This window comes from Coffea arabica, chromosome 7e (genome assembly GCF_036785885.1).
Source record: "Coffea arabica cultivar ET-39 chromosome 7e, Coffea Arabica ET-39 HiFi, whole genome shotgun sequence".
Lineage (NCBI taxonomy): Eukaryota > Viridiplantae > Streptophyta > Magnoliopsida > Gentianales > Rubiaceae > Coffea > Coffea arabica.
The window spans coordinates 44,995,983-45,023,504 of record NC_092323.1 but is presented as its reverse complement, the minus strand read 5'-3'; the positions used below and the strand labels follow the sequence as shown (position 1 = coordinate 45,023,504).

The 27,522-nt window shown below is 35.7% G+C and overlaps 2 protein-coding genes across 7 annotated transcripts; both read left to right on the top strand.

The window, feature by feature from the left end:
• The first annotated feature begins 1,883 nt into the window (after positions 1-1,883).
• Positions 1,884-26,736, top strand: LOC113702460 (replication protein A 70 kDa DNA-binding subunit D). Of its 6 annotated transcripts, none has more exons than XM_072060212.1 (14): positions 1,884-2,139; positions 2,235-2,300; positions 5,422-5,495; positions 5,579-5,619; positions 15,680-15,726; positions 23,404-23,500; positions 24,081-24,131; positions 24,676-24,761; positions 25,337-25,461; positions 25,558-25,636; positions 25,723-25,846; positions 25,923-26,083; positions 26,180-26,300; positions 26,390-26,736. In XM_072060212.1, exons 9-14 carry the CDS (start codon positions 25,338-25,340, stop codon positions 26,453-26,455), a joined length of 675 nt encoding a protein of 224 aa, XP_071916313.1. In that variant the 5' UTR covers positions 1,884-2,139; positions 2,235-2,300; positions 5,422-5,495; positions 5,579-5,619; positions 15,680-15,726; positions 23,404-23,500; positions 24,081-24,131; positions 24,676-24,761; position 25,337; the 3' UTR covers positions 26,456-26,736. The 6 variants fall into 6 exon arrangements, 5 of the variants coding, with proteins under 5 accessions (XP_071916313.1, XP_071916312.1, XP_071916314.1 ...); XM_072060211.1 differs by having other exon boundaries at positions 24,667-24,761; XR_011818563.1 differs by adding an exon at positions 17,087-21,126 and having other exon boundaries at positions 24,667-25,636.
• LOC140011395 (uncharacterized) lies at positions 12,821-14,889 on the top strand. Its single transcript, XM_072060188.1, has 2 exons — positions 12,821-13,200; positions 13,647-14,889. The coding sequence occupies exons 1-2, from the start codon at positions 12,821-12,823 to the stop codon at positions 14,887-14,889; spliced, it is 1,623 nt and encodes a 540-aa protein (XP_071916289.1).
• Positions 26,737-27,522: the final 786 nt, after the last annotated feature.

Genomic DNA, 27,522 nt, shown 5'->3' with positions numbered 1-27,522 from the left:
TTAACTTTCCTTTTTATTAACTCTTTCTAATAATTCTAAAAACACTCTTGCAGGTTAAAGAAATCAGAAATTACAAAAATGCTAAGACTTTGATGTTCCAAAGAAAATTCCAAGAGGCGCAAGAAATAGCAAATTGGATTCGCTTAGATGATGTGTTTTTTGAGAATTTGAATAAAACTTTAATGCAATTTATTGCAGAATTTGTATAAAAACTTTTGTGTATTTGAGTGTTTAGGGAATGTGTGAAATACTTTCTTATTTTAATTTTTCTTTCCTCTTGTTTCCTTTCTTTTCTATCTTCTTTTCCTCCCTCTCCTTCCCCTTTCCCAAACTGCCATTGGCGCCCATGCTGGCACCTCACACTCCCCACCTTTTTTCCTTTATTTGTTTTTTGCCTTTCCCTTTCTCACCCTCTCTCTCATCCTCCCTCTTTTCTCCTTCCCCCCCTCCTAGCCCACCCTCTCTCCCTCCCTTGTAGCCAAAAAAAAAAAACTCTTAAATCATTTAACCAAAAAATACAAGAAAAAAAGAACAAAAACGAGTTACTACTCCACATAAGCAAAAAAAAAAAGAAAAAGAAAAAACTTTTCATGACAAGATGAAAACAAAATTAGCCCTTAAATCATTTAACCCAAAAAAATGGACAAAAAAGAAAAGAACCAAAACGGATTACTACTCCACATATGCGAGAGCCAATTGCTACCAATCTAACAGATATATACAAGTTGACATTTGACAAAAAAAAAAAAAATTGCTACCAATCTAACAAAACTAAACAAGCAAAAAAAAAAAAAAAAGGTTACTAAAGTAAAAAAGTTTAATAGTCCAAAGTAAAAGAAGTATCATGCACAATTGCAAAAAAGTAGGAATATTACAAATGCTGTGACGCAACTAAAATTTTTAAGTCTTTTGTTGTCATTTCTTCATTTATCTTAGGTGACGTTTGGTAAGAGAGTTTCGAAATGAAGAATTGAAATAAACTCTATAATTGTTGTTTGAATTACTATTATCGGAATTGGGATTTTGGAATCATATTTAAAAATTTGGAGTTCTCCAATTCCCTAGTAACTTGGAAGGTTTTAGATAAACCCCAAACCTGATTCCCGTTTAGAAATGGGGCTCGTCCTACCACTCGTTACAAAAATTAATATGTAATTATATACATATATATAATTATATATAAAATATATATTATAATTTTATGAAATTCGAACTCGAACTCTAATTCGATGAGTTCAAAATGTCAAGTTTGAGCTCGAGCTTAAAAAAAATAAAAAATAATTATTTTATTTAAAAAAATAATTATTTTGTTTTTAAAAAATAAATAAAAATAATAATTTTTCTTAACAAATAATAAAATATAAGGAATATATATGTAATTTTACTATTAAAATAAAAAATATATATATAATCAAGTTCGCGAGCTAACGAACTTAGTATTAACACATAATAAAATAAAGGGATATATATGTAATTTTACTATTAATATATATATATATATATATATATATATATATATATATATATATATATATATATATATATATATATAATCAAACTCGCAAGTTAACGAACTTAATATTTTTGAGCTCGAGATCGAAGTTAGGGTCAAGTTCAGCTTTATTAGCTCGAGTTCGTGTGTGTCGATTCGTTTGCAGCTCTAGTGAAAATATCCTCAATTGAAATTTGTGTTTTCTAAATAAGAAATTGAAAAAGCCTTTAAAATTTGAAGGTCCTGCCCTCCTGCCCAAATAGCACTAATTATTCTGAGGCCCACGAGACGACTCGTGTTTCTTCGGTAATGGACGCGACAAAGGCTTGTTGAAAAGCACCACCGCCTCTCTCTGTTTGAAATGTGGAAAAGCAAAAGACAGCATCAATATTCTTGTGGGGCAAGAAAAGTGAAAAGCATAAATATTCTTCGCAAAAACAACCTCTGCTTTTTGTTTTGTGGGCAACACAGTGAAGGCCTGCTACTGTGAACTATCTCGTCTCAGACATTCAGTAGTAGTATATTTTTCAAAGAAATCCCACGCAGCGGTTTGTTAGGGTAGAGGCGAAGCTGGTTCCTGCCGGTTGCCGGAGCTTCTGCAGTCAATTTCTTCAAACAGAGCCGATTACGGTGCTCTTCAACAACAGGTATTTTTAAATTCAAGGAAATCAAAAAAGAAAAAGGAAATAAGTTGATTAATTATTCCATTTTCTCTGCTGTTTTTATATTCTGTATGTTGAAGGAATCATCGGTTGAGTTGATTCATTTTGGAGTCGGAAAAGATGATCTAACTCTGCTAAATCCACTGGTAGGATTTATTCTCATTTTTCATAGCAAGTCTCCTGTCTTCAACCCAAAATTGCACGCAAGAATCCTTGTAGTTCTTTCTTGTTTCACTAATGATCGCAATCTTCCCAAATTAGCCGATTAAGAAATTAGTAATACTCTGGGACCATAAGTCATATTATTGTTACTCTTTGAAATATATTTAGTTTTTGAAGACATCTGTTACTAATAGCTGGATAGATGGTTTCTTGTTTTTCTTGGAATCCTGTTTGACTTTTTTTTTTTTAAACTAAAAACATTTGTTACTCCACAAAGAATAATCTGTTGGCAACTTTTCTATTGGGTCTGGCTTATTTTTTTCTTTCCTTTTTTAGTAAGCTTTGGGTTCCTTTATTAGGAAGATCTGGGTTAATCCTTAAGCAATTTCCAATTTCAATTCATCTTAAAAGGAAAATTTTTTCAATAAAATTTTATTGCTATAATAACATCTAAAAGTTCTCCAAAAACCAATGTCTTTACATGGCGAAAGCTCGTTTGAATTGGGTCTAAATATAGGGATTTTTGTCCTAACAGGCATGGATACTTGTTAACATGCCAAAATTATATCTGACTTTCCATGTGAATACAATTATTGTACCTCCTGTATTTTATATACTTTTTCAAATTAACTATACTTTTTCTTTAAAATGGGTCTCAGATTTGGAAGTTGTTTAGTTCAATCTGATTGTTGTAGTTCTTACCTCTTTTGGTATAAAGTCGTTTAAAATGAGTGTAAACTTGAATTGTAAACTTATATAATGAAATTTGTATAAGATTCAATCCAAAACTGTCTAAGTTTATACCAATGTGCTAATGATTTCTTCAGGACAATTTTCGGTACTATTTCTTGGCAATTAAGACAAGAAATTTTAAAATATACCTACATGATCTTTTTAGGATAATTTACAACTAATCTCCTAATGTATACCCTAATTCTAACTTCATCCCATAACCTCAATTTTGTGTGTAATGAACCCTTCATTTTATTTGTCTTTCTTTATAACTACTGAAATACAAATTTGGCACAAAATCTAAAGTTTGGAAAAAATATATATAATATACATTAATTGTTAGTTGACGTGTTAAAACCCTAGAAGAATGCTTGTTAATTACACTTTTGTTTTGTAATACATTTACGATAATTTACCAACACCTTATAATCTGTCAGGATGCTCCTTGACCCGAGGAGTAGCTAGTGCCCGGCCGGTCATTTTACTAATGTCTCTTTTTGTAATAATGTGCCAATAAAATAGATTATCACTATATTGGTCTCAACTCAATTGCCCCAAACAAATGCTATTTAATACACTTTTGGACATAAAAAAAGTTACCATAACACATTGAAAGTTTACACCCTTACTTACCAAATCTCCCAAACTTATGCTATTCTATTTTCTTACCCCTAAGTTTTAGGTATTTTTATCCCAAGTTTTAGACATGCAAACAAGTAATGGTTAGGAGAATTTAATACTTGTTCGATGCATAAAACATAGTTAATAATTTTGGAACAATACAAAGTTTGTCAGCCATGGATCATGTGCATATATCAAGTGTACCTAGAATTGGAAATTGGAAGAAATGCAAAAAAGAAATCTCTATACTTTTTTTTTCGCAACGATAGGATTCCTATGTGAGTATAAACTCTATCGAAAATGACCACCGAAAACCGTCACATATTATGACAAATTTTTGTGAGAGGCATGGGTCGAACCTCCCGCACCACCAAGCCTTTGACGGCTGGACCAAAAGCCCAGTGGCCTCTATACTTAATTGTACACAATTGTGTAATGGCAGCCATGGATCATGGAAAGTGACCCTTTTCAGTTTTAGCAAATTAGCTCAGGGTTGGAAATCTGTAAACTCAGAGGGACTATTGTTTTAATGGGAGTGTGTGTATCTATTATTTTCCTGTTACTACTACTACTACTTTGTCTATTATAAGAGCATCACAATGGGTGCAATAGAAGTTGAAAAACACTCTATTACACCCATGCATTGTGTTCCATAGCATTGTGGGCGTATAACGAGTACTACACGAATGAAAGGCACTCAAAAGTTGTTGGGCCCATACTCAAAGCTTTCAACTGTCAAAATATTACCCATTTTATCCATTTTATTCAAAAGCTTTCAAAACGTCCATTTTGTCCATTTCGCAATGGTAAAACAAAATAATGGCTTCCTTCAAAAAAAAAAAATAAATAAATAAATAATGGCAACACTGAATGGTAATATTTTTTTTAGATTTCAATCATCAAAATTTTGCCCATTTGACCAATTATTCAAAGCAGCACCATGGGACCCATACTCAAAGCTTTCAATGATCAAAATATTTACCCATTTTGTCCATTTTATTCAAAAGCTTTACAGTCCATTTTGTCAAATTTGCAATGGTAAAACAAAATAAAGGCAGCATTGCAGCGGTAATATTTTCTAGATTTCAATCCTCAAAATTTTATCTATATATATTATTAATATTTTTTCAATTTCTCACTCTTCTATTCCATCATTACAACTGTAATATTTGGGAATGGTTCGAAGGCAATGATAATAAAAATTAATATTTATTATGTAATATTACTTCTAATGCAAATTATGTAACGGAGTTAAATTACTTAAATAGAGCGTGGTATTTGTTTAATGATTACTTAATTATTTTTTTTAAAATAACAATGTATTAATTTTGAGAGCCAAAAATAATGTGACTTTTATGAATTAATAACATTATTTTTCCAAAATAAAAATTTTGAAATGTAAAAATTTCACTAAAAGTTAATAAATTATTTCCCAAAAATAATGAAATTATTTCTAGAAAATAAATAAATTTATTTATTTATGGGACATGTATTGTGAATTACTAAAATAAATGTGTGATTTGATGTGGATTCATGCTATTATACTTTGTAGCGTGTAATCTGTAATGAGTGATGTTGTAATGAAAGAAAGGCATAATAAAATGATGATGCAACAAATGGATTACACTCTTGTGGATGTCCTAGTGTAGCATTTCACATGCAAAAAGTCTTGCATATAAGAATTCTATTTATTTTGGTTGAAATCATCAGAATGTTCTTTTTTCTTTCTTAAACTTGATTTTGTATGGGTAGGTGTATGGTATACTGGGAATTGTTGCGTATTCACAAGATCACCAGCTATTGCCAGAGGTTTCACTTTCGCTCAAGTGAGTGCTGAATTTTATTTTATTTTTAGTTTAAAGTGTTTTTTTTTTAATGTAGCTTCAGCATATAAATGGAATTTCTGCAGATTCAACCGGTCACCTGTTCCCAGAGAATTCACCCTCCAAAGTAAGTGCTGAATTTCTTTCTCTTTTTTTTTTTTCACACATTATGTTTGGTTGAAATATATATGGTTTCCATGTGTTCTTGACATTTCTTCTGCTAGTATACTAGAGAGTGATCAATGTGTTCTTCCACTTAATGGTTGAAATATTTTTGGTTGACATTTCTTTTGCATATTCACTTAAGCCTGGGACGTACAGTTTCAGTTCAATAAAGCAATTTCCTCCCAACATCAAATTATGGAAAGAAACACTAGGAAATTAAGGATGAAATAAGAGGAAATTTCAGCTTTTTTATTTGACTTAGCATTAGATAAATGAATTTTTTATATATGAATACATGTATTCTTAAATTACTGCAGAAATTATGTGAACGCATTTCGTGTGATATCGTATGATGAGTAACTATGAAATTAATATGTCTCTTCACCTCCACAGTGTTTATCTTACAAGTAGGCTGTTGTTATTTCTCCACGGATGTAGGAAAAAAAATTTAGATGGTTTGCCGTCCCATATTATCTCAAATGAAAAAAGAAGTAAAATTGTTAGTCTTATTAACAAGTCTTTAAATTTGGAGAAGTTGCCAAGTTAAATTTTTTTTTAAAAAAAAATTAACAATATATAGGCTTGTGATCCTGATGTTCAGTGCAATGTAAGTTATTTAATCCCAAGAAGATTAATAAAATAGAGAACATGACATTTTGAAAACTTTCTAATTTTTCAAGGTCTCAAGAAAAATAGTTTAAACTGGGCCATATACAATTGTAATTCAACTCTAAATCCACAGGCCAATTTGCACTCCAAACACTTGGAATTGGGAGAAAACGAAAACTCCCTTAGTGTTTACAACGCTCTGCATGCAACTAACATTTTTTCCTTTATCTCTTTTTAGCTAACTAACGATTCAGGAATTTGTTTCAAAAAAAGAAAGGTTCTATTTGAATTAGTTATTTTTGTGGGTGTTTTTCAAATATTTTTTTCTGTACCTGTATATATATAAAACTTTAGTGTAAATGTTTTTTACGGTGTTTTTAGAGATATTTTTAGGAGGTTTTTTTAAAGTATTTTGGAATATTTTTAGAATTTACAATTTTTTTGGTATTTTTTAAAAGTTTACACCACCCACCACCACTACCATCACCCATCGCCACCACCCGTTACCTCCTCCTCCCTTCTCTCTCCGCTTCCTTTCTCCTTTGCCTCCTTTCTCTTCCTCTTTATTCCCTCCTCCTCCCTCTTCTTCTTCTTCTCTTTCCTTCTCACCCTCCTTCCTCATCCCCTCCCTTCCTTCGCCCCCTAGACCCCTCCTAAGGCCGCAATCAAAAGTCGCCACGGGAACTAAATTTTGCTAATTTAAATTTGTAAAGATGTAAAAATAATATTTTAAAAGTAAAAGACAAAAAAATTCATTGAACAAAATGTGAGGGGTGTTTGGAACAATTTTTCCTTAATTCATTAATATAAAATACAACAACCAAAGTAGGCATTTATTCAAAAAACAAGAATTATCTCGTGCTACATGCAAATTGCTTTACGTTGGCTCTGTTTGTCCCTTCTGACTTTATTTCGAGAATCTTTTCAGTTCTGCTATAAAAAAATGAAATAAAATTTAACAAAGAAGTGAAAGAAAAAGAACAGAAACTTATGTGCCTTTACACATAGGCAAAAGGAAAGAAGCATAAACTAATTCAATTGATAAAAGAGATCATAAATTTCAAGAGAGATCATAAATATTTCTCCAACATTTAAGCAATTATATTTGGAGATCAAGGCGGAATTTTATTGAGGAAGTCAAAGTTCGAATTCCAAGAAAAACTAGGCAATAGATAAGTTGTTAAAGCAGTTGAAGGAAAAAAAATAGTAAAAGAGAAGGAGAAAAGCTTGCTATTTTTTTGGAATAGAGACTCAGTATTTAATACTCTCTCTATCCCATAAAAATAGGCTCACTTTCCTTTGTGCCCGTCCCAAATTATAAGCCTATTTCTTTTTTTAAAGAGTAGTTAGTTAGTTATTTTACTAACATACCCATATTTAATGTACATTATTATTATAGATTTTAGAATATATTTGTTGCCTTCTAATGGCTCCAAATTAAAATGTTTGATTGTTTGTCAATTTTATTTTTGTTATTCATTTTAGTTAAACATGTAACATGAATTAGATTGACTCTTGCATTAAGAAACTAAAGTGCTCTAAATTCAAAAAACAATATAGTAATACATGCCTTTTACTTTGAACGAATGATCTAATATTAATAAGGGGTATTTGAGGAAAGCATGAACAAAAAATAATTGTTATAACTACAATAACTAAGGCTCTGTTTGGATTGTCAATTTTTGCAAAAACTGTTTTTGTCTTTCAAAAACAACCAAGGCTCCATTTGGATATGCTGTTTTTGGGGATATTTTACAAAAACAGCACTATTCATTTTTTGGAAAACAATCAATGTTGTTTGGATTAGTTGTTTTTCAAAAACAGAGTGTTTTTGAAAAACAAGCGTGTATGGATTCACTGTTTTTGAAAAACAACATTTAATTTTTTTTCCCTCTGTGTTTGAAATATTGAATGCCATTTGCACTTAAACAATTATCAATTTTTTAATACATAGATGAGACATAAGTGTACAATTTATTGGGCGTACTATCTGAACAAATAATGGCAGGAGATGTTCTACTGGTGTTGATGATAGTACATTATATCGGCTATTGCTCTCCTACTTTAATTCCATTCAGCAATTCCTGCAGCCAACATATCTGGAGCTTGTGCTGCGGGCATTAGGTTGAAGGGGTTTATGTTATCTGCCAATGCTATATCTGCTTCTTTTTCAACAAAATATGCGTCATTTGGAACATACTCGCGCATGAAGTTATGCAAGGCACAACAAGCCAGGACAATATTATTTTGAGTAGCCATCATATACTTCTGCATGAGACCCTTAAATATTGGAAACCGCTTCTTCAAGACGCCAAACGTACGTTCTATAATGTTTCTTAACGATGCATGCCGTTTGTTGAAGAGTGTCCTCACTGCCCGCTCTTGCGCGGTTCCCCGTGCATCTTTAAATGGAGCCATGAGTCCTGTGATATTCTGGTAAGTCGCGTCCACCGCGTAATACTTCCCTAGCATAATGAAATTATATTTAAAACTCATTGAAGACGCAATGAGGAAAGGAATTATTTGATTTAATCTGGACTAACCTGCTGGTGGCCACGGAAAGGCACAATTAGGATCTTGTATGACTTCTTGTAAGATTCTAAAATCGTGTGCGCTACCCTTCCACCCTACCCTGACATAAGTGAATCTCATGTTGTGATCACACACGGCTAGAACGTTTTGTGATAAGCTACCATGCCTGTTCCGGTAACGTTCCCTGTCTTCGGCTGTACACCAGGCCGAAACGCGTGTTCCGTCAATCGTTCCAACGCAATACTAATAAAAAAAAAATCTTCCCATAAGTTGGTCACAGCTGTTAGGCATAATGAAATAGTAATTTCATAGAGTAGCTCATAATCTTAAACCAGGGCTAGAACAAAGCACTATTCTGTATTCTTGGATGGATTATGTGATAATCCACCGGTCGGACCAGGTCGCGTCCCAATCGAATGAGAGATCTAAGGCAGCGTCGTAGATGGCAGTCCGTTGTCTCGGGAAAATGTTGGAATCTCTCGGCAAGCGCCCTATGTCACTCATTATGATTCAAACACAGCAGGCATATAGCAACGGACTTATGAATTCCCACCCGTTGTGTCGGGTGGGCCACCCAATAGCCCCTCTGAACCAACAAGTCACACAATTGGAGGAAAATGGGAGCTTCCATTCAAAGGTTGTCGAATATTCTGTCTCGATGGCCGTTTATCAGCTCTATAACATATTGAGCACCCGACTGTGCACCATCTCGAATTTTTCGCCGCTGCCCTGAGTTGATGTACGGGTCGAATAAGGCCAATCCAGCAAGGATAAAGGCAGCGAAGGCCAACATGAACTCCTCGTCGTCCGAATCATCAGATGAGTCCCCACCATTCACATAACCATCATACTCCATTTCGTGTAATCTGTACAACTGCGTCGGGCGTGAATCTGAAAAAAAAAAGAGGCCGTGATATCATTCAAGACCAATCTTAATTTGCCTACATTGAGCAGGAAATATAAAACTCAACATGTACATGGACCAAAATTAGACTAAAATTTATTACATGCGATTTTCGGTAAGACAAGAGGATAACTTCTTGAAATAAGTCGAGGCTATCCGCCAACCAATTTATAGCCAACAAGTTGAGGGATCAAGCAGAAGTTTTGCATCTTACATAAAAAAAAGAATCTTACATCTTCTTCAAGTAGGTCACGTATTCTTGAAAAGAATTGTTGAAGTAAGTCATATTCTTGAAAAGAGTTGTTGACGTAAGTTATATTCCCTATCTAAAAGTTGCTCTAAAAATGACCATCATACCTAAAAGTTGCTATTTTCCTTCCAAAAGTTGCTCTTTTCTTGTCCCTTACTTCAATTACCTTACATCTTCTTCAAGTAAGTCATGAATTCTTAAAAGATTTATTAAAGTAAGTCAATTTCTTAAAATAAGTCTTATTCTTTATTCGAAACTTTAGGCCAAGTAAGGAACGTTGTCCCTTACTTGAATTACCTCATATAATTCTTAAAGTAAGTCACACAATTGAAAAGAGTTGTTGAAGTTAGGCATATTCTTGAAATAAGTCCTTATTCTTTACTATAAACTGTAGGCCAAGTAAGGAACGTTGTCCGTTACATCTTCCTTACTATCCAACTCTTGAAATTTTTCTGAATAAGTAAAATTAGGAATCGTACGTACTGTTGAAGTAATAGTGTGCTACCTAACAGAGAAAAAACTAACTAATCTGGACTCAAGCAGAATGTTGTTGAAGTAACGGATAAACTTTCTTGAAGGCAATTATTTATACATTCAAAAAGTATCATATTCTTGAACCTGTTGCTGAAGTAATACATTCTTGAAAGTAAGGTTTAGGCCAAGTAAGAAAAAAACTCTCTTACGTATTCCTGACATTCCAACAACCTGCATGGGTGAAACTATCACTCTTAATAAGTAGTCATATCAGACATAACAATAGCCAAACCAGTACATTTCCTGAAAAAAAAAAGTGCAGTCCAACGACGTAGTCGTTTCAGGAAATGTATTGGTTTGGCTATTGCTATGTCTGATATGACTACTTATTAAGAGTGATAGATTCACCCATGCAGGTTGTTGGAATGTCAGGAATACGTAAGGGAGTTTTTTCCTTACTTGGCCTAAACCTTACTTTCAAGAATGTATTACTTCAGCAACAGGTTCAAGAATATGATACTTTTTGAATATGCAAATAATTGCCTTCAAGAAAGTTTATCCGTTACTTCAACAACATTCTGCTTGAGTCCAGATTAGTTAGTTTTTTCTCTGTTAGGTAACGCACTATTATTTCAACAGTACGTACGATTCCTAATTTTAGTTATTCAGAAAAATTTCAAGAGTTGGATAGTAAGGAAGATGTAACGGACAACGTTCCTTATTTGGCCTACAGTTTATAGTAAAGAATAAGGACTTATTTCAAGAATATGTCTAACTTCAACAACTCTTTTCAATTGTGTGACTTACTTCAAGAATTATATGAGGTAATTCAAATAAGGGACAACGTTCCTTACTTGGCCTAAAGTTTCGAATAAAGAATAAGACTTATTTTAAGAAATTGACTTACTTCAACAAATCTTTTAAGAATTCATGACTTACTTGAAGAAGATGTAAGGTAATTGAAGTAAGGGACAAGAAAAGAGCAACTTTTGGAAGGAAAATAGCAACTTTTAGGTATGATGGTCATTTTTAGAGCAACTTTTAGGTAGGGAATATGACTTACTTCAACAACTCTTTTCAAGAATATGACTTACTTCAACAATTCTTTTCAAGAATACGTGACTTACTTGAAGAAGATGTAAGATTCTTTTTCTTATGTAAGATGCAAAACTTCTTCTTGATCCCTCAACTTGTTGGCTATAAATTGGTTGGCGGATAGCCTCGACTTATTTCAAGAAGTTATCCCTTGTCTTACCGAAAATCGCATGTAATAGATTTTTGCCTAATTTTGGTCCATGTACATGTTGAGTTTTATATTTCCTGCTCAATGTAGGCAAATTAAGATTGGTCTTGAATGATATCACGACCTCCTTTTTTTTTTTCAGATTCACGCCCGACACAGTTGCACAGATTACACGAAATGGAGTATGATGGTTATGTGAATGGTGGGGACTCATCTGATGATTCGGACGACGAGGAGTTCATGTTGGCCTTCGCTGCCTTTATCCTTGCTGGATTGGCCTTATTCGACCCGTACATCAACTCAGGGCAGCGGCGAAGAATTTGAGATGGTGCACAGTCGGGTGCTCAATATGTTATACAGCTGATAAACGGCCATCGAGACAGAATATTCGACAACCTTCGAATGGAAGATCCCCTTTTCCTCCAATTGTGTGACTTGTTGGTTCAGAGGGGCTATTGGGTGGCCCACCCGACACAACGGGTAGGGATTCATGAGTCCGTTGCTATATGCCTGCTGTGTTTGAGTCATAATGAGCGACATAGGGTGCTTGCCGAGAGATTCCAATATTTTTCCGAGACAACGGACCACCATCTACGACGCTGCCTTAGATCTCTCGTTCGATTGGGACGCGACCTAGTCCGACCGGTGGATTATCACATAACCCATCCAGGAATACAAAACAGTGCTTTGTTCTGGCCCTGGTTTAAGGTTATGAGCTACTCCGTGAAATTACTATTTCATTATGCCTAACAGCTGTGACCAACTTATGGGAAGATTTTTTTTATTATTATTAGGATTGCGTTGGAGCGATTGACGGAACACACGTTTCGGCCTGATGTACAGCCGAAGACAGGGAACGTTACCGAAACAGGCATGGTAGCTTATCACAAAACGTTCTAACCGTGTGTGATCACAACATGAGATTCACTTATGTCAGGGTAGGGTGGGAGGGTAGCGCACACGATTCTAGAATCTTACAAGAAGTCATACAAGATCCTAATTGTGCCTTTCCGTGGCCACCAGCAGATTAGTCTAGATTAAATCACATAATTCCTTTCCTAATTGCGTCTTCAATGAGTTTTAAATATAATTTCATTATGCCAGGGAAGTATTACGCGGTGGATGCGGCTTACTAGAATATCACAGGACTCATGGCTCCATTTAAAGGTGCACGGGGAATCACGCAAGAGCGGGCAATGAGGACACTCTTCAACAAACGGCATGCATCGTTAAGAAACATTATAGAACGCACGTTTGGCGTCTTGAAGAAGCAGTTTCCAATATTTAAGGGCCCCATGCAGAAGTATATGATGGTTACTCAAAATAATATTGTCCTGGCTTGTTGTGCCTTGCACAACTTCATACCCGAGTATGTTCCAAATGACGCATATTTTGTTGAAGAAGAAGCAGATATAGCATTGGCAGATAACATAAACCCCTTCAACCCAATGCCCGCAGCACAAGCTCCAGATATGTCGGCTGTAGGAATTGCTGAATGGAATGAAAGTAGGAAAGCAATAGCTGATATGATGTACTATCATCAACACCAGTAGAACATCTTCTGTCATTATTTGTTCAGATAGTACGCCCAATAAATTGTACGCTTATGTCTCATCTATGTATTAAAAAATTGATAATTGTTTAAGTGCAAATGTCATTCAGTATTTCAAACACAGAGGGAAAAAAAATTAAATGTTGTTTTTCAAAAATAGTGAATCCAATGATGGAGCCAAGGGGGGCAGAAAGGGGCCATGGCCCCCCCTAAGTTTTGAGAATTTTAATTCATAATATGTAAATATGTGTGTAAAATAAAATTGGCCCCCCCTAAATTTTTACAATTTTAGTTTATATTATGAGAGTTGATATATATATATATATAGATATATATGAATTAGTCATATTTGAATGGAACGGCTTGCAAGTTTTAATTTGCCATGAATGTCCATATGCCTGTTACATTCATTGTTTGGCTCATAGGCTTCAATTTGCTTTAGTTGTAGCTTCTAGAAAAGTAGCTTCTGTTCACCAATTCTTCTCCAATTTAGTTTTCATTATCAACATTGTTACTATATCTAGCAAATGTAATGATAATGATGAATTAAAGGAGGCTCAAGCAATTGAAGTTGCTACTAAGATTGCTAATGGTGAACTTGAAACTGGAAGGGAGCTTAATCAAATTGGCACTTTAAAACGAGTTGGAGATACTCGTTGGGGTTCTCATTTGGATTCTATTTCTAGTTTACTGAAAATGTTCAATCCTACTTGTGTGGTTTTAAGTAACATTGCAGTAGATGGAGGTTCATACTCTCAACGTGGATATGCAAATTTTGTTTTGAATCAGTTGTTATCTTTTAAGTTTGTTTTCACTTTGCATCTTATGAAAGACATTGTGGAAATTACTCATCTTTTTTGTATAGCATTGCAACGTAAATCTCAAGATATTTTGAATGCAATGTATCTTGTCTCAAGCATAACAAAGCTACTGAAGAATTTTCGAGATTCGGGATGGGATGATTTCTTGGTGACAGTTAAATTATTTTTTGAGCAACATCAAATTGATATCCCATGTATGAATGCTCAATATATTGCAAGACGTGGTAGATCTCGAAGTCATCATGATGAGATTAATGTGGAGCATTATTATCAAATGGACATATTTCTTGCAACAATTGATTATCAATTGCAAGAATTACATAGCAGGTTTAATGATCATACCGTGGAATTGCTTGTTTTGAACACTGCTTTAGATCCTAGAAATGGATTTATGCTGTTCAAGATTGATGATATTTGTAAACTTGCAAAGAAGTTCTATCCGAATGATTTTATGGAGCAAGAACTAGTGCATCTAAGAATAGAACTTCAACATTTTGAACTCGACATTCCAAATCATCCTGAATTGCAAGAATTATTTGGTATTCATGAGTTATGTCAAGACTTGGTGAACACAAGAAAATCAGTGATATATTCTCTTATTGATAGATTGATTAGACTTGTTTTTACTCTTCCTGTATCAACTGCAATTACAGAGTGTGCATTTTCAATTATGAAAATAATCCAGACAAAGCTCCAAAACGAGATGGAAGATAATTTCTTGAATGATTGTCTAACTGTGTATATAGAAAAGAAAGTTACTAAAAAATTTAGCAGTGATTCAATCATAGATGAATTTAGTTCTAGGAAAGAGCGTAGAGCTCAATTTACTTCTAAGAAAAGATGTTGAAATTTCAAAGTATCTTAACATAACTTTTATCTTTTTTCAATTGAAAATAGTTACATTTATATTACATGGTTATATATATATATATATATATATATATATATATATATATATATATATATATTGCATAGGTGACATATTGGAGCATTTTCTCATAATGTGCAAATTGGATGGTTTGTAATGTTATAAGATATTTAATCAAAGGTTATCTTTTTTGTTAATTTTTGTTATGACTGTACCACATATTTATGAATAGACGTATCTTTATAATTAAATTTAATATTTGATATTTTTAGATGTCATATATTTAAATAGAAGAAAATTATTTTGAACATAATATATTAAGATAATTTATTAGGAAAAAATTTTGACCCCCAAAAAAAAAATTCCTGGCTCCGTCACTGAGTGAATCCATACACGCTTGTTTTTCAAAAACACTCTGTTTTTGAAAAATAACTAATCCAAACAACATTGATTGTTTTCCAATAAATGAATAGTGCTGTTTTTGTAAAATACCCCCAAAAACACATATCCAAACGGAGCCTTTGTATTTTCGTTGAAATCATCATCTTCCTCCGGATGTTCCCCTTTTTTGACCTTAAACTTTTGAATGAGTAAGTGCAACATAGCATATTCACAAGATCACTGGCTTCATCATACTCACAAGATCACTGGTGCAAGTAGCTACTGCCAGAAGTTTCATTTTCTCTCAAGTATGTGCTGAATTCTGTATTTTTTTAATTTAATGTTTTTTTTTAAACGTAGCTTCACCACATAAATGAAATTTCTGCAGATTCAACAGATCACCTGTTCCCAGAGTATTAATTCATTCTCGCCAAAGTAAGTGCTGAATTTCTTTTTCTTTTTTTTTCACACATTATTTTTGGTTGAAGCATATATGGCTTCCATGTGTTCTTGGCATTTCTGCTGCTAGTATTCTAGAGGGTGATGAATGTATTCTTCCACTTAATGGTTGAAATATTTTTGGTTGAAATATATATGACATTCCTTTTGCATATTCACTTAGGCCTGGGGTGTACAATTTCCGTTTAGTAAAGCAATTTCTTCCCAATCTCATAGTACGGAAAGAAACACGAGGAAATTAAGGATGAAATAGGAGGAAATTCCAGCTTTTATTAGTTGACTCAGCATTAGATAAAGAAATTTTGATATGAATGCATTTATTGGTAAAATTACTGTAGTAATTATGTGAACGCGTTTCATGTGATATGATATGATATGATGAGTAACTATGAAATTAATATGAAAAAAAACTATGAGATTGATATGTTTCTTCACCTCCACAAGGTTTATTTTACGAGTAGGTTGTTATTGTTTCTCAGTGGATGTGGAAAACAAAAATGAAAAAAAAATTGATTTAGATGGTTTACTTCAGGTGTTAAACTTCAACAAACTCTATACTTAATTATCTATCTATATTATGTGTAATAATTTGTCATACAATTGACGAGAGAAATAATTAATTATCCAGAGTAATTGATGCAGAAACCATTACATGAATGTTATAATCTCACTGCTCTTGTGACTGCAAATTTGAGTTTGAAATGGGAGAAATCTTACTTCAATTTGGTCATAACAAAAGTAAGCTACCGAATTGGTACACACGTGCCTACTAACAGTGGACCAGTTTGGTCTTTCAAGGGACAAAGATTATAACTTCTCTCTTGATCTTGGAACTATTGAAGTTGCTGGGAAAGTGTGGTCTCACTTATTTATTCTTTTTAGGGTTAAAAACAAAAAAGCCCCATGTGATAAGCCTAATACACAGAAAAGCCCCCCATGGTTTCAAAATATACAACACGACCCCTCATGCTTTGAACTAAATTGTAAAGGTGACGGAATCCGTTAAACTTAACGGAAATGACTTATTGGAACCTAAAAAAAAAAATTTATACCTAATTTTTATCAAATATACCTATTCTACCCCTTAACTCTCAATTCTCTCTACTTAAAAAATAAAACAAATGATTTTTTTGAGCTGTCTTTTGTTTAATTATGTAAGGGTATTTTGGTCATTTTGATAATTTCCGTTAAGTTTAACGGATTCCGTCACCTTTACAATTTAGTTCAAAGCATGAGGGGTCGTGTTGTATATTTTGAAACCATGGGGGGCATTTCTGTGTATTAGGCTTATCACAGGGGACTTTTTTGTTTTTAACCCTTCTTTTTATTACTTCAGAAGTTCTGCTGCACCATACCTTCTGTGAAAAGAAGATACCATAATGGAGATCCCCTCCAGGAGGAGTAGCAACGGTTGCTTTGATTTTACTTTAGATGATTATCTGCAGTCGGATCACATCTCCTGCAGCAGTAGCACTAGCTGCTTTGATCTTGCTTTAGATTGTCTAGCCAAGTTTGACAAGTTCTACTTTTACTGGGACATCAAAAACCTGAAGAAAAGGGTAAGATTATTGAAAACCTTTTATCTATGTGTCAAAAAGTGTAGGAGGAGGAGGAGGAACTGTGAAGCGCTTTTGGAGCATGATCAGGAGGACAAGGGTAATATTATGTCTGAGAATTTGAGACTTAATATTATTTGCTCCAGAATTCAAGATGTGGCTATCAGGATGGTTCAGGATCTTCAGTCTGCTTATCTTCTATACAAACATTCTGGTGAGTCAGGTCCTGACATCTTACAAAGTGCGCTAACCAGATCCAGGAAAAATATCATGTTGTTTCTTGAGACAGATATCAAGAAATCATACATCATCATCTTCTCCGACTATTACTCACTGGGAGATCCTCAACTAGTCATGGATCTTATTTCGTCCCTTTTAGAGACTCTAGAGGATCTTTTCAATTTAAACGGGAGAAGCTAATGGATACCATTAGACAGAAGCTAATGCTCTTAAGGAATCTCATTGGCTTTGTGACAATGCGAGGTGTTGAGTCTACTCAATTGATAGATCTCTTAACTCTTGTGGCCATTGTGGCAGCACGCCTGATTTCTGTTTGTCGGTTTGACAGAGGTGATGAACAAGTGTTCAATCAAATGGAATCTGAAATTTCTCTGCTGATACACGAGAAGATAAATGCTCATGACCCTCAAGTCCGAGAAACTTACATACAGGTCCTGATGGCTTCAAAGAATCAATCAAGATTATCTGCTTTAGTCCATGAGGAGAATGAGTATCCAGTGGTAGCCCAATTTATTGATTCTCTCCAAGACTATCTTGTGGATCTACTAGGATCTTATGCAAGTTTTCAGGTATCAGTGAAGGACCAAATGCTAAAACTCCATTGGGGAGTAAGCTGCCTGAGAATCCTTCTTAAACAGGGGGAGAAACTAGGTGATGAAATAAAGGATCTTATTGGAGTTATGGTCTGTGATACAGGAATTATGATCTTCTCTATTTTTGTCAATGAAATCAAAGAAGGCTTGCCCAAGGAAACAGAGCTTGGGCTGTTTCATTTTCACAATGTTCTCAAGTGTATGATGGCAGAGGTTGCACACAATTATCCACTAACATCACCATATTCATCATCTAATTATCCTAGATCCAATGAGTTGGGCTGTATGGATTTTTTCCTAGAAAATCTCAAGGAACTACCAAGGTGTGATGAGGCTGAGAATTCAATTGTCTTCCCATTGGATAGAATCCAAATGGTCCAGGAAGATCTCATATTCTTGAGATCTTTCCTGGAGAATATCAAGGATCAGCGCTATCATGATGGAAAACTTCAAGCTTTCTGGAGTCATGTTATGGAGGCTACTTACAAGGCAAAGTTACTGATTGACTCAACACTTATTGGTGATAAATGTGAAGATTCTTTGGATGCTGTTGCTAGAGATATCAATCTTCTGAAGATTGAGAGCCTAGAGATCCATAATGGTCAACCACAGAGAGTTAACAAGATATCCACTCACATACCACCACAACTTATTGCTGCCATACACAATAAAGATCTGGTGGGTCATGAGGATGAGGCAAGAATTATCATTCTTTGACTTATGAGAGGATCAATGCAGTTGGATGTTGTTCCCATCGTGGGTATGGCTGCGGTTGGTAAGATCACATTAGCCAATAAAGTTTATACTGCTGCTTCAGTCAGGTCACATTTCCATGTTTGTGGCTGGTGTTGTGTTTCTCAAGCGTATAGCATGCACGGTTTGTTAGTTCAACTTTTGTGTAGTATTTCTTCTAAGAGCTCTGACAAATATCTTGAGATGGATGAAAAAAATTTGGCTGATACGCTAATGCAAGTTTTGATGAGAACTAGATATCTCCTTGTTTTGGATGATTTGTGAGATGTTGAGGCATGGAATTTGTTGGAAAGATTATTTCCGAATGATGCCAATGGAAGCAGGATTCTCTTTACCAGTAGATTTCAGGATTTGTCTTTGCAAATCAAACATGCTAGCGTGCCTTTCCATCTCCGCTATCTTACTGATGAAGAGAGTTGGACCTTGCTACAAAAAAAGCTATTTGGTAAAGAAGGTTGTCCTCCAAAATTAAGAGAAGTAGGATTTCAAATAGCAAAAGCTTGCAGCGGCTTACCCCTTACAGTTGTCCTTGTTGCTGGAATTCTAGCTAATACTGAGCAAAATAGGTGGGAAGAAGTTGCAAAAAGTCTTCTAAGTCCCATTGTCCTTGACAGTGAATACATCATGAAGACACTTGAGATGAGTTATAGTCACTTACCGGATTATTTGAATCCATGCCTTCTATACTTTGCTGCATTTCAAGAAGATGAGGTTATTAATGTCCGAAGATTGTTATGGCTTTGGATCTCTGAAGGATTCGTGCAACTGACTGAAGGAAAAAGGTTAGAGGAAGTGGCTTACGACTACTTGATGGCTCTAATTAATAGCAGTTTAGTTATAGTTACCAGACAAAGAACTATGGGTGGTGCCAAAGCCTGCCAAATTCATGATTTGGTACATGAGTTTTGTGTGGAAAAAGCCAAAGAACAAGGTTTTCTGCATATTATTGATAGTTGGATAGACCCTTTTAGTCTTACTAGACCATGCAACCACCACCGAGTTTGTGTTCACAATACCAGGGAATTGAAGACTTGGGAGTCGATGCTAATTTTTCCCAATTTGCGCTGTTTGATCTTGTTTGGACGCGATCACTTTGAAGAGGAGGATTTGGGGATTTTGTTACCTAAACTTCTTAGAGTGTTAGATTTGGGGGATTTGAACTTTCGTAAATCATTTCCCATGGAAGTAGTGCTGCTGGTTCACTTAAGATACCTGGTGCTTAATAAAGTAACATTGATCCCATCTGCAATAGCCAACCTCTCAAGGTTAGAAACTCATATTGTAAAATATCCGTTTACCGAAATTGTTCTGCCGGATACTATTTGGAAGATTAGGACATTGAGTTATCTACGTACTACACATAGGACTCGTGGTTTCATTTTTACAGATGGAAATCTTGAAGGATCCCCATATTTAGATCATTTAGACACTTTAAACCTTGCCATTGATCCCTCCTCTCAAAGCTTGCAAAAGATCCTGACAAAGTTACCAAGCATCCGCAGGCTAAAATGTATGAGACCCTACAAGTCAAGAGAAGCTACCAGAAATTGCAACGAGATTCTTGTGTTTGACTGTATGAGTCAACTAGAATCACTTCACTTGATTGATTTTCAGGGATATGGATTTAAATTCCCGTTGAATTTGAAGAAGTTGGCTCTTTCACGGAATAGTCAGCCATGGAATGAAATCTCGACAATTGGAATGTTGCCCAATCTTGAAGTGCTTAAATTACTCGAGGACTCCTTTGTCGGAGAAGAATGGGAAATGAAAGAAGGGGAGTTCCTTAACCTCCGAGTCTTGGAACTGTCCTGCTTGGACATTGGCAACTGGACTGCATCTTCTGATCATTTTCCCCATCTTGAGAAATTGGCTGTGCACCAGTGTAAGAAGCTGGAAGAGATCCCTTTTTGTCTTGGGGAATGCCTAACTCTTGAAATTATTGAAGTGAAAGGGTGTCGCAAGTCTGTCACATATTCTGTAAAGCAAATTCAGCAAGAACAGATGGATATGGAAAATGAGGTTCTAAAGATCATAATTGGAGATCGCTATGAAGAAGAGTCGAATTCCTCAGAAGCAGAGTCAATTCTCTCAGAAGAAGAGTCAAATTTCACAGAAGTAGAGTCAATTCCCTCAGAAGCAAAGGAGATTTCCTCAGGATGAGAGTTTATTTCCTCTCATCGCACTTGATCTGTGTGGGAGTGAACGTACAGTGGGATTCCAGTCATCAGGTTCAGGTAAAATTATATTTGCATATGCTGATTCAATTCAATTATATAATTAGGCCTGTCAACGGGTCGGGTCCGGGCCGGAATTAATAAATCCGGACCCGGACCCGTTATACTGCATTACTTCCAGACCCGACCCAAATACCCGACGGGTCTCTTAATATATCTACCAGACCCGCACCCGACGGGTCTCGGATCCGGGTCGGGCCTACCCGGAAAAAGGCCCGAGAAAACCTGTTTTTGATACAACTTCAGCGCCTGAAAATGCAGTCTGATTTTTATCACATTTTGCGGACTACACAAGCCTTTGCGAAATCAGGGAAGTTATTTAATTTGCCGAAGAAGTAGAATCGAACTTTTCTTGCCGAAAATTACAAATGAAAGAGCTATGGTGCTTGTCAGAAACAATACAACCCACATTTGATATTATACAGGAAAACATACAACTCAACCACAACAAAGCTGAAAAAGACAAAGACCTATGACTTGTTTCCAACTAACTTGTATATATTCGTAGAAATAGCTATGGTGCTTGTCACAACAGCTAGAATGACCATTGCTGTTGCTATTATTCTGTCCCTTCTTGTTGAAATGCCGTGGATATCTTTGCCAAAGGAAAAAAAAAACAAATGGTTCAATTTAACAGCGAAATCACAAACCAAGAAAACAAGGGCAATTTAAGTTAATCTTTTGTTTTTTTCCCCTTACTATCCGCATAAGGTGGGTTCGGCAATACCTTAAAGCAATTATGCCTCGGAAGATGAAGGCAAGGCAGATAGCAAAAGCTCCAATTTTTTCAGCTTGCCAACCGTGAAATTTTCCCTCAACAGCTGGAAGAGTTGGGCTTCTTTGGAGCTGCAACTGTCACTCCGTCAGGCATCAGAGATGAAGAGAGCTCGCCAGTTTCACGGCGGACTGGTCACTGGCGGAGGCGGAGGATGTGAGGCGGGATTGGTCACTGGTCAGAAAAGAGGGGAGGATGTGAGGCCGGTAGAAAAGAGGGAAGAATGAGACTGGAAGAGCTGGCGGAGGCGGGATGTGAGGCGGGACTGGTCACGGCAGAGCAAAAGAGAAAAGAGAGTGAGGGGAAAAAGAGATGTGCGGCGGTGGGTAGGTTAGGGTTGGATAAATTTGGGAACGAAAGTAGTAATATATAGGTATATATTTTTAATTATTAATTAATTAAAAACGGGTCCGGGTCGGATACGGGTCGGAATGGTATATTCCGTATCCGATCCGTAAATTATTAAGTGGTAACGGGTCCGGGTCCGGGTCCGGGTCTCGGAACAATATACCTACCCGTACCCGGCAAATTCGTCCGGGTCCGGGTCCAGACCCGGACCGTTGACAGCCCTATATATAATGATTCAATGTCTCTTTTTCATCTGTTTATATGTTGAATCAGTTCATTGATATTTTAATTCATTTATATCTCAAACCAATTTCTGGAGACTTCCAAATTCTTCTGTTTGAACCCGATGATGCTATATACTTTCTGATTGCAGTGGCAAACACATTCATGCATTAACCAAACCAACATTAGCTAGCACAATCTGTTTCAATATTGAATAATGTTTGTTTAAGGATTTATAACCCAAATTTGTGAAATCTTCTTCCATGCATATATGCGAGATACACTTTTCTGCTCCCACTTTGGGTATGTAAGTAATACAGGAGTGTAAGTTGCTTCTGTTTTTCCTCAATAAAAACCATAACTCAACTGATTGATATGTTGAAACATACTGTAGTTCGTGTTACTTTTCAAAAAGGAAAGGCATAGTACCCAGTTGTAAAATTGTGTCAATACTTGACCTTTATAAGTTGCATAACATTGTTATATGAGAAGCATGTGTCATTGAAATAGCTTTAAATATCTGAAAACATGTCTTTCTTCACTGCAATATGCTGAAGTACAAACATTTTTATTCTTCACTATGCAATATTTTTGAAGTCTAGAGGAAACCATTTTTCTTAAACATTTTTATGTTGTTTCATGTTTTATTTTCCATTTTAAGTGGTAAATTGCTCGAACTGATCAAAATGACAAATCAGAGAAACCAGATGACCTTTTTTGTTGGATGTTCTGTATACCTCTTCATTCAACTGATGTAATACTGCAATTATTCCTTCTTCCAGAGCAGATTTGGTGTAAAGATTGAAGCATTCATGTCTGTTCTTGATTTGGTGTGATCATTCAGCTCATCAGTTTAGATATAGTTGTATGCGTATGTTAAATTAGTTCAATGGTATATAATTACTCACGTCACTTCTTCATCAACCATATAGATAAAGAGGGAACCGCCCCCTGCCACGTTGGATGGTCGTCCGCCCATGTGCGTTGTAGGGATTGGCCGTTGGTTATGATGTCAGCTTCCCGTACCAGGTAGTCTTCTTCTTCTTTAAGACAGGTAGTTTTTGCATGGTTTATATATATATATATATATATATATATTTTTCCCCAAAACAAATGAACTGATGTCATTAGTCATTAGTCATAGTCATCATTAGTCATTAGCGGCAGAACAGCCTCTTGGTCAGAGGTGAAATTACGTTTTGCTCCTTGAGAGTTTGTTTTTTTTACCTGTTTTTTTACTTCTGTATTTGTTGGTAATAATCTCTGCGGGTGTGCCCATCTGTGTCAAATGGCCTCTACCGCCAAATTTCCAATCTTCAACTTGCTTCGGCTTTTACGAACGAGGCATTTAATCCCTGTACGGCCATGCTAGGAAACCTCGTAACCGTTGGGTAATTCGGTCGGTTTCTGCTGGATATCTTTCTTTTTGGGTTCCATTTAGCTTGCTTTTGATTGCTCTGTCTTCTGTTCGCTGCTTTTTGCTATCGCTTGTTTGCTGTGCTTATGGTGAGTGTATTCTGTCTTCACCGTTGCTTTTGCTTTTTAAAATTTTGTGTTGTACTCTTTTAGCTCTGTTTGTCTTACATTCTTTTTGTTTCCTGGTTGTTAGCTCTGGAGTTGGTTATTGTTGCATTGCCGTCTTCCATAAACGCAGCTGCAGGTTCTTAGTCTTTTTCCTTTTGCTTTTTTATGCTGCACTGATGCTGTGTATGGTGATGTTCCTTTTGTTTCCAGAGATTTTCTGCATTTTCTCTATGTTTTAAATTTCCTCTGCATGTTCCCGGTCTTTTTCCTTTGCTTGTAGCTGGTTACTGTTGCATTGTTGTCTTCCACAACCACAGCTCCAGCTCCTTACTTTTCCTTCCTCTGGTTTTTTTAAATGCGGGTTTGTGTTGTTGCCTTCGTCGATGCTGTGCATGTTCGCGTTTGTTTTCGTTGCAGCCATTTTTTTATCATTTTCCCTCGGCTTTTAGCTCTCTTCGTTTGTTTGTTGGTCGCTTACATCCTCTCAACCTTGCCTTGTTCGCTGCTCATTTTCTTTCATCCTTCTCCTTTTTGCACTCTGTTTGTTCGCTGTAATGCTTGTTTGTGCTTTTTTTTGTCTATTTTCTTTGCTCTTATCTTCTTTCTCCATGTTATTCATTGTTGCTTCTGCTGTTGTGTGCGTGCTAAACCTTTCGTTGTTTTTCTGGAAGCTGTGGCAGTGTGTTGCGCCAGTTCTGTTTCACCTGGTGCCCTTTTGGCTTTGGAGACGTGTGCTTCCAGTCAGTGCTTGTTTGAGCCAGTTCAGGTTTTTAAACTATTCTAATCTCCTGTTCCTTCCTTTAACTTTAAGCATATTCGTTCTTCCTTGTGCTCTTTCATTCTACTCTACATATTTTTATTATTGTTCTCCTGTGCTCGAATTTCTTGCTACAAAAAAAATGTTTTGTCCTCTACTCTGTGCCTCTGTTGCATGCCTCTGTGTTTGTTGCTGTGTGATTGTATCTATTCCATTTCTTCTCTTGCCTGTTCTGCACTCTGGGTGTTGCTGTGTCATTTTTCCTTTGGTTGTTGGGCTTAGTTTATCTTCTTCAGCCTTCCAGTCTAAGAACATGGTTAGGAATTCAAGGCGTCGTAAACGCTATGCCGAAATGCCAGAGCAAGAAAAGGCCGAGCTTTTGCGCCGTCGCCGTGATGCTAATGCTGCAAAGAAAAGGAAAGATGGGCGGATGCTAATGCTGTCGCCGTGATGCATTGCCGTCTTAAAAAAGCACTAATGATTCTAACCTGATGATTGTATGCACTGATGCTGTTGCCGGCGACGGCTGTTGCTTTTGATTCCAGAAAAGGTTCTTAGACTTTATACTCTCTTTTTCTTCCCAGTATGAAACCAATGATTCTAACCCTTTGGAAAGAATTCGAAGAACTGGATGGTCCCATCATTAGAGCTCCTGGGCGCCATTTTCCCATCATTATTGCGACAAGAATCAGGGTGACAACAAACAATTGTAGCTATATACTACTCTCTTTTTCTTCAAGAACGTTAAATGCATATGTTTCTTAGAAAGCTGTTGGTTTTAACACTTTTTTTATTTCAATACCAGACCTGAGCTTCTCAACTTCTTATTGTTCAGCCATTACGGTGGCTCCATTTTTGCAACAAGCAATGCATCTTGATTTCTGGTCAGAACTATTAAATATATGATACACCGCTTTCCCATTTACATTGAGCCACTTAAAGACCGTTTCTCCCATTTTATATATATCAGGTACCATAGTCATGCACTTGCAATAGACAAGCTAATTGATAATGGAAGTTACACTGATCCGCGAGTTCTTCTCCCTCCTGTTGCCAATAATAGAATTCTTCGTATTAGTGCTGCACTTCAACAGGTCACTGTCTTGTTGCTATTTATATTCTATAAATCATGTTTACCTCCCTTCTATCCTTATTATTATTATTTTACAGAGAACCACTACTGCATGGATTAGAGGAATCATTGAAATTTCCTTTAGGCCCCAAAAATTATTCTATATGGCATGCCCCCAATGTCATCAACCAAACAGCTTTGCAGGCACATCGATAGTTCAATGCGAATACTGTCAGGCTAACATTGAACTCTTACCAAGGTTTTTAAAGCTCTTCAGTGCATACAATCACTTTACTCAATGAATTCATGAAATCCATACTTTTTCATAACTGTTATACCATTTTCTCCCTTACAGAGCTTGTATTACCATTTTCATTGCTGATTCAAGCGGATCATTGGCTGCTACTGCTATGGGAACTGAAGCTGAAAATTTAATTAACTACTCAACTGCTGAACTCCATTATTTATACGAACAGGTGCCTATTCATCCCTATCCAGTCACGAGTGTTTTCTTTCCTTTATGTTTTCTTTACACTAATTTCTTCCCTTCGTTTTCTTGACCCAGAAAATTGATCTAGCTTCATACCTCATGCGTACTCTGCAAAAAAAGGACAAAACTGTTCTACGTTAAACCTTCCTCTTCCAGATTCGCCGGCATCAAATGTGCAGCCTATGAAATAATTACTTCATACGCTATGGATGAACCCATGAACATCAATCACATCAACTTCAATGGCCTTAACATCAACAACTAAGCTTTTCTTCGCTTGCCTTTAATTTTTAAGCTATTTCTAGCCAGATGGCTGCTAGACTTTGAACTTTTTTTATTATTCCCCCATCCATCTGTTATGAGTTATTGCAACTACATTATAGCAATTTATATGCTCTATGTATTATTGTCTGATTTCATTCCGCTTTCTTGCCTTTCTCGATTATCTCCGTTAATAGAATCTACCTGGGCATATACATTTTCAAATTTTCCCACCGCGCACTTGCGCGGTGAACCCCTCCTAGTCTATACATACGTTGAATCAATTGGATGATCTAATAACTCATGTTTATTAAAGCAATTTCTGGAGCTTCCAAATTATTTGGTTTGAAATTGATGCAGCTGTATTACTTTGTCATTGCAGGAGCAAGCGCAGTCATGCATTCTATCAATCCAACATTATATCCATCATAATCTGTTTGTAAAATATACCCCATGTTCTTCTCTGGTTTGATGTTTATTAGCGTTTATACTTTATGATCCATCATAATCTGTTTGTAAAATGTTCTCCATGTTCTTTTCTGGTTTGATGTTGATCTTCTTCAATGCTGCTACGGATTGAAATGATCCTCAAAATCACCAGACAAGAAGCATGTATGCGAGATTTACTTTTCTTTTCCTTTCATGTGTTTCCTAAGACAAGAGATTTTGACTTGCTTCTGTTTATCTTAGATAAAAATCTCACGCAACAAATACTTAGTGTAGACCCAAAAAAAAAAAAGATCTAATTTGTGTTACTTTTTAATAGAGAAAGTGCATAGTAACAAAATGGTAAATTTGTGTGAACGTGATTATATTTTCATGTGTAACAAGATCTGGCGAACGAATACAAAGGTCAAACATTTTATCATTGAGGAATAAAAGGAGGATATTTATTAGCCGTACATGTTTCTTTGCATTCTTCAACTTAGCAATCATTTTTCGGAAGT

Coding starts and splice junctions, on each gene's coding strand:
- LOC113702460 (XM_072060212.1), top strand. CDS start 25,338: ATGAAACCAATGATTCTAACCCTTTGGAAAGAATTCGAAGAACTGGAT. Junction 25,462..25,557: donor CAGGGTGACAACAAACAATT/GTAGCTATATAC, acceptor TTTCAATACCAG/ACCTGAGCTTCTCAACTTCT. Junction 26,301..26,389: donor TCCATTATTTATACGAACAG/GTGCCTATTCAT, acceptor TTCTTGACCCAG/AAAATTGATCTAGCTTCATA.
- LOC140011395 (XM_072060188.1), top strand. CDS start 12,821: ATGGCTCCATTTAAAGGTGCACGGGGAATCACGCAAGAGCGGGCAATG. Junction 13,201..13,646: donor AAAGCAATAGCTGATATGAT/GTACTATCATCA, acceptor TTTGGCTCATAG/GCTTCAATTTGCTTTAGTTG.